We start from the raw sequence: 12769 nt of genomic DNA, 5'->3' as shown, positions 1-12769 counted from the left end.
GAGGCTTTCCACGATATATGTACATAAAGTTATTCTTTCTACAGCCCGCAGCCTCGGAGGGTCATCCAGAACCAAGTTTCCGCCTAGCTATTACTGTTGTTTCTTATCGCACGTTGTTGCTGCTACTCCGGCATCCAAAAGACCTCGACCAGAAATTATCTTAACTGAAGTGGCGATCAAGACTGAGCGAAGACAACATATCCTATATATATACGGGTCTCCATCAATTTATAAAGAAATCTCACTTCCCCACACAACTGCCTTTATCACAATCCGGACTCCCCTTAAAGTATCTGCCAGTTCGCATTTGAAGTTTGTTGCTGCTCCTATATGAATTGTATCGCTCGCAATGATAAGTTCAAGGCGCTGCAGACACTTGAAGCTCCCAAGTCCTATCTTCACCCATTCGGCTTCGGTATCAAGAAGCCTCAAACCACCCTCTATTAATTGGCCTTCAATAGTCAGGCTCAATTCCCGTAACCCGGTGCAATTTGGCCCTACCGCGGCCCCCAGAATGGCGCAGATATCAATCCATTCAGATGTAGGCCGACAACTGCCAGATCCGTTGATAAGACTGCTCTCAACAGCCCGTAAACTCAGCCTTTGAATTGAGCACAACTGCCATTGACACAGACGCTGGAGAAAGATTCTACAGGAATGAACTCCAGTCCCGCACCATCTGTGGAAGTCGAATTTGTGAAGTTGGAAGCCCAGAACACGGGTTTCCGCATAAATTTGGCGGTTAATGAGTAGGATATTCAATGCAATCTGATGCTTGGGTGTATAAAAGGCGTGCGGATTGCGACATGGACATGTCCCGAATACTAGTTCGTATACTTTCAAACGTAGCTCGATTGGGAGACGAAACAACATTTCAACTCGGACATATACCAGTGGAGTAAAGGGGATTTCGATATATGAAACAAATGCGGTTTTTTGGAAGTGATCGCTAAAATTAAATAAGTTAGACGCTTTTAAAACGGTGAATGTATCCTCATTAAATCCAAGTCCAGCGTTTTCTTCCAGTAGGCCTACATCCCCCGATCTTGCTATCAAACTAGCCAGTAACAGGCCTGTTACGGGCTGAAGCGTGCTAACGGAACTCCCGTTGTCATGGCTTAGTTAGCTGGTTGAGGCACGTGTCATGCTGACTCATATCTGGTTTGAACTTGGGTAGGCCTCGGGTTCTAGACCCTTGTATTATTACCGTGTACATACACAACCGGTAATTTACACTCAATCCATATCAAGCTTAGCGTATCATGTGATTAGGGTTTGAAAGAGTATCTCTCTTCCCTATTGCCCTCAATGTTACTCGTCCTCGAACGCCATGCCTTATGGCATAGGGCTTTCAGATTACGAAGACACAGGAATTGAGCTTGCAGCCAATATGGCTTCACCTAGGATTGCAATATTCTAGCCAGCACAAATATTGCATTGGTTATCTCGTCTTTATTTAGATCGTTCATCAGTTAAGCAGACCGAGTCAAACTGAACCATCCATCATCTACCACCTTTGTGACTTCAAGACACTCACAATTCTTTACAAAATCTACACGTTTTTTCACTAAATGACATTGAAAATTCTGTTTGAATTCAAATCGGTTGAGGCGGCCCAGGAGAGGGCAGTATAAGAAGCGACTTCAATACTTTCGGTTGAACGCGCAAGAACAGCATACCATTTTCCCATTGCATGCAGATCTGGATACGGACGCATGTGGTGACCAATCTGTCTGACCACCTCCGTAGATCCCAATACTTTGAGTACATCGGAATCGGCATATTGTCTCCACAGATTCCTACTGAGCTGAAGCTGGCCAAGAAAGGAGGGAGTGCGAAGAGGAAAAGAAGAAGCAAATCAGTTACCATAAAGCACTAAGCGGGCCACAAGAGAAAAAGGAGGGACTTGAAAGAGAGCAATGGATGCCCTAATCAGCGCGCTCGACAAGTTGAGTCTCAATGGCATTAGGCCAACCGATTCAGAGCAAACGAATGCGTCTGGAGCAATGGAAAGCGTCGAGCCTGCTGGGATAGCGGTCGATATACAGCCGGTGGAGCGGTGCCCTGGTGCTGCGGCTAAAGATAATGAGGAAGCGGACAAAAAGAAATTTCATACTGGGTTAAGCGGCAATGCCCGTTTTTCCAAATCAGAAGCAGGTATTCTTAACAACGCGAGACGAATAAGCATTGCAAAGGGCTCGCAGCAATACCAAAAAAATCATACTGAACGAGTGGCCGTCGCTCGGTATTGTTTTAGAGGGCGGATTTACCTAATTTATCGCCACGGCCCTAAAGAAATGTGCCAATATTGGATGCAAAAAACAGAATTGCACAATAGCGAGTTACTCAAAACCCTGACCAGATTGACGATCCCGTGATCCCGCAGTTGCGGTTGTCTCCATTCTTAGTGATAGGTGCAAGCTGCAGTGGTAGGAAGGCTATCGCAGGACTGAATAAACTATTATGTAGAATAATCCTTGCAGTAGACTTTGGAGTGCCTGGGTATAATTATGGAAATGCGCGTGATTTGGGGTCTAAGATTTCAGAGCATTTTGTGTGTAAAAGTCCCTCTCACCCACCGTCTCGCGCATGTGATGCCACGCTCTCTGGTGATATTTAAAGCTCTCGGCCCACTGGCTTTGCGCAGCATGGAGGTTGCCAAGTGCATATAAAATCAGACCGGTCCGGACGGATTCCCTGTCATTCTTACCTAAAGCCTTTTCTCTGCCGGCCAGGCTATCCAGAAGAAGTGTGTTGGACTCTTCAATCTTGCCCTGCAAAAGGAGAGCCCAGCTCAGGTTGGCCTCGCCAGACCGCGGAATGTAGTTACCGAGAGCCTTGCGTATCCGCAGCGCCTCCTTTAGGTCGGCCTCCCCTTCCTCGTACCGTCCGTCCTGGATCCGTGAGATCCCTCGTTCTACGTAGGCGAGGTATAATCTGTCGTCTGCAGTTCCAAGTTCGTTGCAAATTTTGGAAACTAGATCAAAAGAACGCTCCTTGTGGATGCGGCTTGTGCCGAAATTGCTCGCATCCATGGCTATAGCTCCTAGGCAGAAATGGATATCTGCAAGCAGGGAATCCCGATCTGGGTGTGTTGAGGACTCGCAGATGCTGCGAGCAGTTTCGAAGAAGCCATCAAATTGCTTTGTCCGTCCACGCTCTTTTTGATACCTGGAGAATGTTAGACTCTATAGTAAATAAAATGCCTGAATATCGTATAATCACCATGCTGCATCAGTCAGTAACTTTGCGAAAAGCAATTTGGTAGCCTCCGAGGAATCTGATATAGCTGGCCAGAGCTGATGCATCCTAAGAACGTGAGGTAAACCGCTGCACAGGCAGGCTATCTTCCAACATATAACCTGTTGCCAGAGGATTTGGGCTGTGGTAGCTCTGGCTCCCTTGATGGCTTTGGCATAGCCGATGCCAGTCTGCCCACAGAATTCGTACCACTTGGTCAAACATGGACCGTTTCTTCTCAACATCCATTGTTGCTAGTATCACATCTTGCACAATGCGATGAACTGATATTTGCTGCTTTTGCTTATCTCTTTGGACCAGAGATGATTGCAAGAGATCAGTTCGAGCCTCAATATAGTTACTTTTCTTAAACGATGTGCCCTCGGAAATCAGCTCCACGGATGCTTCCAATAAGTCTTCTCCGATGGAATCCGGATCAAGAAATGATATCAGTTCCAAAAGCTGTTGAGTTTGAGGCTTGAGCTTCCCAAATTCCCATACGGTGGAGAGAGAGTGACGATATGTGACCAAGTTCGTATCGAACTTTGTTTCATAAGGACTGGCATGTTCTTCATGGTCCATATACAGCTCAAAAAACTCTGAAAGAGTGAGGTCTTGTCGACGGATAATACCAGCCATCTGAGAAATGGCCATTCCACCAAGTGCATCGGAAATTTTTTGCGCTGTGTCAACTTCTAGGTCGTTAGAGACAGTAGTGAGGTGGTTGAAAAGGGATAGGCTGTCTTGCTGTGAAAGTGGACCTAAATCCAGCCTGAGGGTCTTCCCGTGAACATGTTTTTGCATAAAGGGTCGCGACTAGTGATAAGAATCGATCCACTGCCTTGAGGCCAGTAGTCTGCCAGAATTATTGGCTCATCTGCGTTGTCGAATATAAGCAACCAAGTTGCTTCCGAGCTAGCTTCGCCAGGTTGAATAAAATCATCCGACCCTGATATATGCTTTCGAGGATTAGAGAGCCACCCTTTCACAATCTCTCTACTGACAACCTGGCTTTTGCACTCGGATGATTCTTCGAGTCCTAGTGCTAACGATATTTGCTGGTAATGGTGATCAAGTTTTGCAACTTCATCCGCCAAGACCCAGAATACCGCATCAAAGGGATGTTTGTGACGCCGGGCAAACTCGCGAGCTATTTCCGTCTTTCCAATTCCTCCAAATCCACAAAGTGCAAACTGCCTTATAGCGGTGCCCTATGCAGTCACTCTGTTCTTTGGAGGTAAGAGCTCGGTTGCGAGACGTTCCAAGATATCTTCACGGCCGCAGAAATCCTGATTTGCTGAATGCGTATTGAGAAGAAGGCATGGTATGTGGAGGGGTTTCACAATATCAGATTTTGGTGCTATAGGAGTTACCAACTCAAACCCCGAAAGAGATGTTCCGTCCGTTGCTTTGTTGGATGGCGACTCCGTGAGTTCCAATTGCTCAACTAACCGACATCTATGATAACCTGGTAATATGTAGATATTCAGCTTACATTTTAGTGGTAATTCGCTCATTGTGGGGGAGTAAGCGCTCGTCGTTGCATCTTGAGATTCCTCTGAGACCATTAATACCGTTCTGCGGTTTCTGATGCGTTCATAACCTACGGTCCTTGAGTTGAATAGCAAAAAGACGCGCGGCGGCACGCAAAGTGTTGTAGACAAAATTGTTAAACTCCGGTAGACTTTCGCCACCAACGCTCTGGGTGAAAAGACATGTATCGTGATGATTAAGATTAAGGCCAATGACTGTTTCCATTCGGGCGCGAGTTGAACAAGCTTCACGGTTGACCAACTATATTGGAAGTTAGCGTTGACCTAATTCGAGGGCTTCAAACTGACTTGTTGGTATTTATGCTGCAGTGTAGTCGAACTGGTTTTCGATTCTCTCAGTTCGTACGCGGATAGTATGGGGGTACTGAATGAGACTTTTTCGAATCTATCTGCAAGGTCAAGCAAAATGGCACCTTCTTGCTCGATATTGGTGCTTGGAATATTCAAGTTTCTGCTGGTCGTCGCTTCAAATATATCTCGAAACCGTATCAAACTGGTGGTATTGTCGCCATAGCGATGCGGAGTGCTTAGGAAGATAACGCCAGCTATAGCGTTGATAATTGATTCGCACCGGTTAAACTGCTTGTTGGCGACACATAATGCCTGTTTGACTATAATACCACCTAAGCTGTGGCAGACTATCAAGATTGGCTTGTTGGCAGTCTGGAGGAAGTAAATTAGCAAGTATACGGATGGTTCGAAGGGAAGTAATCAATTTTACCGCGTCTGAGTATCGCCCGTCGCTTATATGCTGGAGAAGGTCGTGACCTAGCATCAAGATCGACTCCCATGAAGGCTTGGCGGTCGCAAATGGCGAAGCATATTCGTAGGCGAGGACGCGTGTCCCAGCACTGGAACTTGGTAGGGTGGCAAGCCATTCTTCTTTAGCAAACGGCCATTCTGCCGGTAAGATAGTTCCGATGCCAGGAACGAGAACAATACTAGACTGAGAATAAGTGGAGGTCCTAAACTGAGCCAGTCTGTGGGTTTCTCTTACTCGATGCCATCCTGAGATTCATCAGGTGGATCCCGCAGTACCTGAAGGTGGCCAGTAGGTGCAAAGCTCATCGTAGCCATGACTGCGGGCAACTAAAGGGTGCGCGTTTCAACATGAGAAAATGAGACTAAACTTGTGATGCGGGTAGTTAAGTATGTACTTATGTCCACGGGTAGGTACATAGTTAGTTACAGGTACATAGGATATGTAATCACTACAGCCCTCCAGGGCTCTAACATAACATTTAGATACTGCAGTGGGGGTTTCCAGAGCAGGATGACTAAGCGGCTATATGATATAAAAGCACTCCCGAGGCATAGATAGCAACGCAGACACCTTTCCACTTCCATTCTCAGTAGTCACCCCATGGTGTTCTCCTCTCTAGCACCCTACTACTCCCAGTGACGACTCTGCTCTCACACCTGTTTCGCAGACAGGGCTGTCGGTGCCCCTCAGGGGTCCCCTCTTCAACAGCTACTTTTATGTTTCATTCCAGGGCGTAGTCTTAACTCTCCACGCGGCACCTCGCGAAACTTGTCCTATATTATAGTTTGGGATTAATTCGGGCATGAGAAGGGCAATAAGGAACCTTTTGACCCGGATTTCCTTGTTTAGTAGATCACAGCTTCACCCGATAGAGCTCTTCCTCGTCATCACCTTGCTGCGCTAGAGACATGCCTCGATGTCCTGGATTCAAAAATGTAGAGTACAGCCGTGGAGACTGCAACCTTGGAGAAATGCTCGTATAATCGAGGAAGAAACGCGACAGTCAAGAGTAATGGTAAAGAAGCAATACAATGATTAGATGTATGAGACAATGAGAATAAAAAAGCAAAATGAACAAGCACGCATAACTAAATAAATCCTAACCAGACACCAGCATCAGGAGTCTCCCTAAAACAAACCCAGAACCTTTCCCGAACCCATCCATACCCAAGACAATCCCTAGTCCAACCCTCTATCTATTCCATGGATGCAGTTCCTCATCTGATCGTGTCTCGGTAGTGTCACCCGCAAGCATTTAACAAAAGAAAATGGGGTTGCAAGGGCAAGATGACATCTTGAAACAAAACAATAAATCGCAGATTTGAAACACGATCAGACCGTCCGACTCCTTCCAGTGCGCTGGTTTCCCATCAATATAAATACAAACGGAATAAGAAAATGCATGAAAAACAAAGGAAAATAAGAAATCAATCGAGAGGCATAGATGTATTCTCTCGTGGGAATCAAAGGCTTATGCAATGAGGTTATTAAACAAAGGAAATAACGGAAAATTCAAGCTGTTGCGAGACACTTGTGTCGGTTGTGAATCGCATCATACAGCAGTAGACCATGTGTGGTCACCTCGAGGTTTCATTTCGTAGTTCTCCGGCTCGGTGCTGGTAGGCCGACGAATGGTAGAGTTGGGAAAATACATGTGCGGCGGCATTGATGTCGGATACGCGGGGCCAGTGGGCTCAGGGTAGGTGAAGTCGTTGGCTGATCCGGGCGATGGCATGCCACCGTGAGAAGGCGAAGCCCATCCAAGACTAGTCATGTGTGGACTGCCATTCACGCTATTGGGGCGGTGATCACTGTTCGCTGGGGGCTCAAGAGGTTGAGGCAGACCGTAGGGATGCGATGTCATGGATGGCCGGTTGTGGGGCGCACTGCCGTAGCTGGATAGCGAAGGAGATGTCGCAGTCGGGGAAGCTCGGGGGCTGCCTTGGGGGAAATCCCCACGCACATGAGGCGGGATAGGGCCGTTGCCCATGTAGTAGTCGCCGGCAGAGCGGTGCATGTTCAGCGGCGGGAGCTCACCACCAGGTGACATGGACGGGTGATGCGCGGGTGACGGGGTAGAATGGATGGAAGCGTGCTCAGAAAACATTCCTTCGCCAGGACGTCCACGGTCCTTATTTTGCCGCAACTGGGCCTCTGTCTCAGCAGCAGCTTCTTCGATAGTCCCGGTGTGGTGATTTTGGTGGCGTGTCAAAGTCGTGCGACGCGTGAAGGTCTTCTGACAGTTGGCATACGGGCATTTGTAGGGTCGCTTGCCGGAGTGAATGCGGCGATGTCTGGCCAGCGAAGACGAGTCGCTGAAGGGCTGAATAAATGTTAGATTTAGCCAGAACAAAAAGAGGAAAGTTACACACCTTGCCACATCTCTCACACATGTGGGGTTTCTCTCCGGTGTGTACACGGGAGTGCACTGTCAAGGCCGAGCGTTGAATGAACTGCTTTCCACACCCTGGCCACTCGCAAGCGTGAGGTCTAACTCCTGTATGAATACGCTCTGTGAATCATTAGCGGCCGCATCTCCAAAATTTCCGAAGGATACATACCATGTCGAGCAAGGTCGCTGCGCCGTGCGAAGCCCTTGTTGCAGGTTGAGCAGTGGAAAGTCTTTGGTGGTGGGTCAATACCTGCTCTTCCTTGGGGAGCAGGTTCCTGCTGCATCTGGGGATCGCCAGCGTATCCCGCAGGGGCATAGGCCATGTTTCGAGGGGTTGAGCCCGTAGGCTGTCCATAATAGAAGGAATCGGGAAGTCCACCATCCATTTGCATGGGCGGGGGACCGTGAGGAGGATATACATTGACGGGGTTTTCCGGGCCACCTGATTCGCTCTTCATCGTGGGTGAAGCTCCGGTGTGCAACTGTGCACTATGTTGGAAGTACTGCTGTTGTAACTGCGCCTCAGCGGCGGCGGCGGCTGCAGCGGAGTTTTTCCTGTTCAGGATGGTCGTGAAGTCCATGACCCGACCCAGCAAGTAGCCAAGGGACCGCGGTCAAGGACTGCTTTCGAAGACGTCCTTCGGCAGACCTTCCGCGCGACTAGTATTCCGATGAAGTCCGATAGCTTATTGGATTCGGAGTCCTTGGCGCGTTAGGACGGATATGAACAGTGGAGGCCGTTGGGTGGGAGATTCGGGTCACAACTAGCAAGCTCTGCAAGTCACGATATAATTAGAACTAATCTTCGGCACAGTAGATCGAGCTCGATTCTGCAAAAGCTCCGCGAGTGCGCAGCTCGTGGGAAGACCTTAGACCCAGAAACTCACCCTGCGTAGACCTGTATCGTCTTGGACAGTCCCTCGGCGAAGAATGCGACGGGGTAAATTCTCCACTTTTCTGCAGTGGAATGCAAGGTTGCGTAAGAGGTATCGAACGATGGGCTTTCTGCCAAAAAAAGCCAAGCTCGTCTCAGAGAATAATGTTGTGGTCGGCTCAAGGCGGAACGCGTGTTCGTTTGTCGGTGAAGGTGGAGGAAGATAGGTCAACTATCCCTGTGGAGGTTCCTATGCAACACAAGAAATGTCGATGGTCAGCATGAAACTAATATCAAGACGATGGTTGCGATGCCGAGTATTTTCCACCACCGTGCTGTAAGCTGATTTTCTCGCCTGTGCTCCGCGGTCCTCGGTACGGGAGACCAGTCACAACGCCGAGTTCCAGGAAAATGAAAAAAGACCAGACCAGCACGTATGGGGAAATTGTCCGTGATCACGAAACCCAAGATAACAGCGCATGGCGGAGAGAGTTGGGCAGCCAAGGCGAACAGGCGGGATGCGTCATCACTGGCAAATCGCGGTGAAGGCAAGGAGTGAAGCGGAAAACACACCTTTTTCAACGAAGCTTGAGGTTTCAAGATACTATAATAGAGAAGAGTCGAGGGCGACACAAAGAGAGGCTCGAGAGAATTTAGGAATTTGCGGCCGGGTCAAGTGGGGTTAAGAAGGTAGAGAGACAAAGAGATCAAGAAGATTGAAGATGAAATGAAAGAAGAAGAAAGGGAAGCGAAGGGTTAAAAAGTAGAAGATGAGAAAGGGGGGTGGGGGAGGAGAAATAGGAAATATTATGATTATTACATGTTTAGGTGATTTAGGTGTGGTAGGTGCCACTGTCTCTTGCATCTTTGTACATCATTTATTTACACTTGGAGAACTTATTTTTGGCCCTCTCGTAGTATTTGTGTATTATCTTCGTGTCTTATTATACCGGCTTCAAATCGGACTTCTGATCCTATATGGCGTTTCCATCTACATCCCACGGTTGTGCTGCTATATCAGTTGCAATCCATTCAGACCTCTCCTAAGCTGAATTCCCTTTCTAGAAGGACTAGTCTTCCTAGTCGGACCCAGCGAAGCCCGCTAGAAGGAAACCTGACCGCACCAGAAGGATCCACAACGTGCCCTTCTCCCCGTGTGGAAATGGATCCAAAAGGCCGATCCGAACCTGAGTTTCCTTGTGATTATTATTATCCGCCTCGATATAGCCTCCTGAAATTTAATCTTTAAATATACCTTGGAGTGTGGTGTTTATTCCCAGGCCATGGCTCAAATTAAGCATAGGATCGGGCTAATAAGGAACCAGATCCCAATGTTGTAATATACGGTGTAGCAATGCGTTAATAGAGTCCCATATACAGTATGAAAGGGGGGGGGAGGGGCCGAACTACAACTGACAACCCCTGAAGCGAAATAGAAAATACACGCATTTCTCATCCGGATTTTACGATTACGATAAAATCACAAAGAATAAAAAAGAAAAAAAGGAAGGAAGGGAAAAGGCAAAAAGGAAAAGAAACAGGAGACATCGATCAACGATGACATGCAAGTTTCTCATGGTGCGACACATTGAGTGATATACTTATTTTTATACGATGCGAAGGAGATTACCTCGATAATCTACCCGGCTGTTAGCCGGAAACATCGCAAAATCGAGATTGACCTTCTAGAACAGTTCCGCTATCACAATGGTAACCATTCCTGTACGTACCTCACGCAGCATATATGGGTTACACGGTTGGTAGGACCAACTGACTTCGACCTTCTTCTCTCTCTTTCCCCTCTTCTTTTCTTAGGTACGCGGACTCTGACGATCCTGCAGTGGAGCTAATCCGGTCTGCATCGGTAATTACTCAACCCCTTTCCCTTCCGGGGCCTGGCTTCAGCCTCTGGGAATCCACTCCACTGCCACAAAAAGACCCGTGGACGGCACGGATGGCTCTGCCAAGCCTTCTCCTGACCTTCCAGAAGGACGCCAGAAGCATTTTGGAACATCCGTAGAAGCCGTGGAAGCCGTAGAAGGAAAAAAAAAAGACATGCGCGGCGCCCCGTCCTGCGCACGGTTCGGAGCCTTACCAGGAGATCATCCCTGACTGTGCACTATACCCTTCACATCGAGGAATTAATGTACGAGAAAAATTAAACAGAGCCATGTATCTGCCTAGAGGCAAAACAAAATGAAACTTGAAAAAAAAGGGGGGTTGGGCACCAGGATGACTGGTCCAGTCATATCTTGCCAGGTGACTTTTCAGGGCTATTCCTCTTCATTGGCATGATCGTCTATCCTCTTACGCTCTCTCTCACACACACACACCTACCATTATGTGCCCCTCGCCGGGCTAATGCACACCCTAGTAACTGTGACGAAAGTGACGGCACATCCTGCATATGCACTTGCGCTTGCCGGGTTTGGTCTCAACCCGGGTGCTGCGGGGAGTTGCGGAGATTATCTCCCCTCTACAACATACATACAATCGCTTTGTAAATACCATGCAGATCCGTGTAAAGCCGAGTATAGGTGCTGGAATCTCAGGATTTGATGAACCAATGACTGGCCAGATGATTTATTATAGTTCGCCGTTGACTTCCTTGATTTTACGCAATCGCCAATAAACAGAAAATCGAACCAAGGCGGGTCAGGCCGACGCACATTGGATGGCTGGACACGGGGCTATTCCCACATGGTTGTGGCTGAGACGTGTCTTGGTGTATCGTGTCCGCGCTAGTCTCCATATTTCTATTAGTAGAACATTTCCTTCAGCCTGTATGCCCCTAGGATGGAGCATGTCTTGTGCAGGTCAACTTTGGTGTGCTTTATGGCAGGTTGGCTTCTGACAAATTAGGTGGCATTTCCAAGGTTCCCCGGGGTCCCTAGGGGGTGACTAGGTCTATGCATATACATATCGACCTCGGAAGATCAGACACGCCCTATTTTGTTGTACGACCGACGTAACCCAAAAGAAAATACCAAACATCCACAAAATCCAGGAACAGCCGCTAACGCTATGACCAAAAGGCCCATTTTTCTGTCTCTTGTGTCGCAGATTCCACTCTGATGTCACCTTTCTCCCGGGGAAATTGAGCACTGGCCCACTGATGTGCCTTTCTCTCCCGCCAAGGTAAATAGTCACAGATAAGTCAACACTAGCTCGTCTCAGCCTGCTGTGGGAGTTTGACTGAAAATCCCGGTGACACCCAAATCCTCCGTACCGGAGTGGCGTAGAAGCTAATGCAGATGACCTTAAAGCATTGCGTTGCCCCATGCTCCACTAGGAGGCGACTCGGTATAAAGGAAATAGCACTCCGCGCGGAGTATGTTGTAGATGGATACGGGCGACGTGGACTAAAACAACACGTCCTTGAATCTCCATCTCTTGTTCTAGTCTCGGCTGCCTTCCGAAGACTCAAAATTGCGTATCTGGCTCTATTTGATGGAATTTGATTCGGGTGATTACTATCAATATTAGACTCTGTTACTCTGTATTTACCAATGCATTTACCAAATCATTTCAATTATCACGTCGTGACATGCATATTCTAGTAGAGTTAACTACATACAAGTTAGTATATCACAGTTTCATATTTAATCATTCAATAGTCATCTCCAACTACGTCTCTAGGAAAGGCTTCACTGGAATCTCTACTTATTTAATTCACGGTATAGCGGCGGGGATAAAAATCAATTATTTAAACATGGAGGTTCAGATATATATTTTAGAAGAATGTAGTACTGTAGTTCGTCGCGCTTAACGTTCAGATAATGAAGGCCTACTAACTACAAGGGTTCCAGGCGCCTTGTCTAGGAGGATTCTTTAGAGACTGTGTGACTACAATTATGATAGTACACGTTGAGAAATGGACTCTACTGGCAATGTTGTATGTACTAGTCCAAGTGGGTTTTATGGAACCCAAGAATATTTCCGCTGCC

General features: G+C 47.6%; 2 protein-coding genes across 2 annotated transcripts; both read right to left on the bottom strand.

Annotated features, from left to right (window-relative positions):
* Window positions 1–2534: 2534 nt before the first annotated feature.
* On the bottom strand, window positions 2535–5870 carry N7518_005060 (alpha/beta hydrolase; the record flags this gene model as incomplete). The annotated part of the gene is made up of 7 exons (XM_057185987.1): window positions 2535–3171; window positions 3226–3309; window positions 3356–3935; window positions 4848–5034; window positions 5082–5456; window positions 5515–5734; window positions 5791–5870. 7 exons carry the CDS (start codon window positions 5868–5870, stop codon window positions 2535–2537), a joined length of 2163 nt encoding a protein of 720 aa, XP_057042757.1.
* Window positions 5871–7108: 1238 nt separating this feature from the next.
* N7518_005059 (putative C2H2 finger domain protein) lies at window positions 7109–8529 on the bottom strand (the record flags this gene model as incomplete). The annotated part of the gene is made up of 3 exons (XM_057185986.1): window positions 7109–7879; window positions 7929–8068; window positions 8118–8529. The coding sequence occupies 3 exons, from the start codon at window positions 8527–8529 to the stop codon at window positions 7109–7111; spliced, it is 1323 nt and encodes a 440-aa protein (XP_057042756.1).
* Window positions 8530–12769: the final 4240 nt, after the last annotated feature.

This window comes from Penicillium psychrosexuale, assembly GCF_028828465.1.
Source record: "Penicillium psychrosexuale strain IBT 29551 chromosome Unknown utg000003l, whole genome shotgun sequence".
Lineage (NCBI taxonomy): Eukaryota > Fungi > Ascomycota > Eurotiomycetes > Eurotiales > Aspergillaceae > Penicillium > Penicillium psychrosexuale.
Note: the sequence above shows the minus strand (reverse complement) of the source record. Positions and strands in the feature narration are given on the sequence as shown.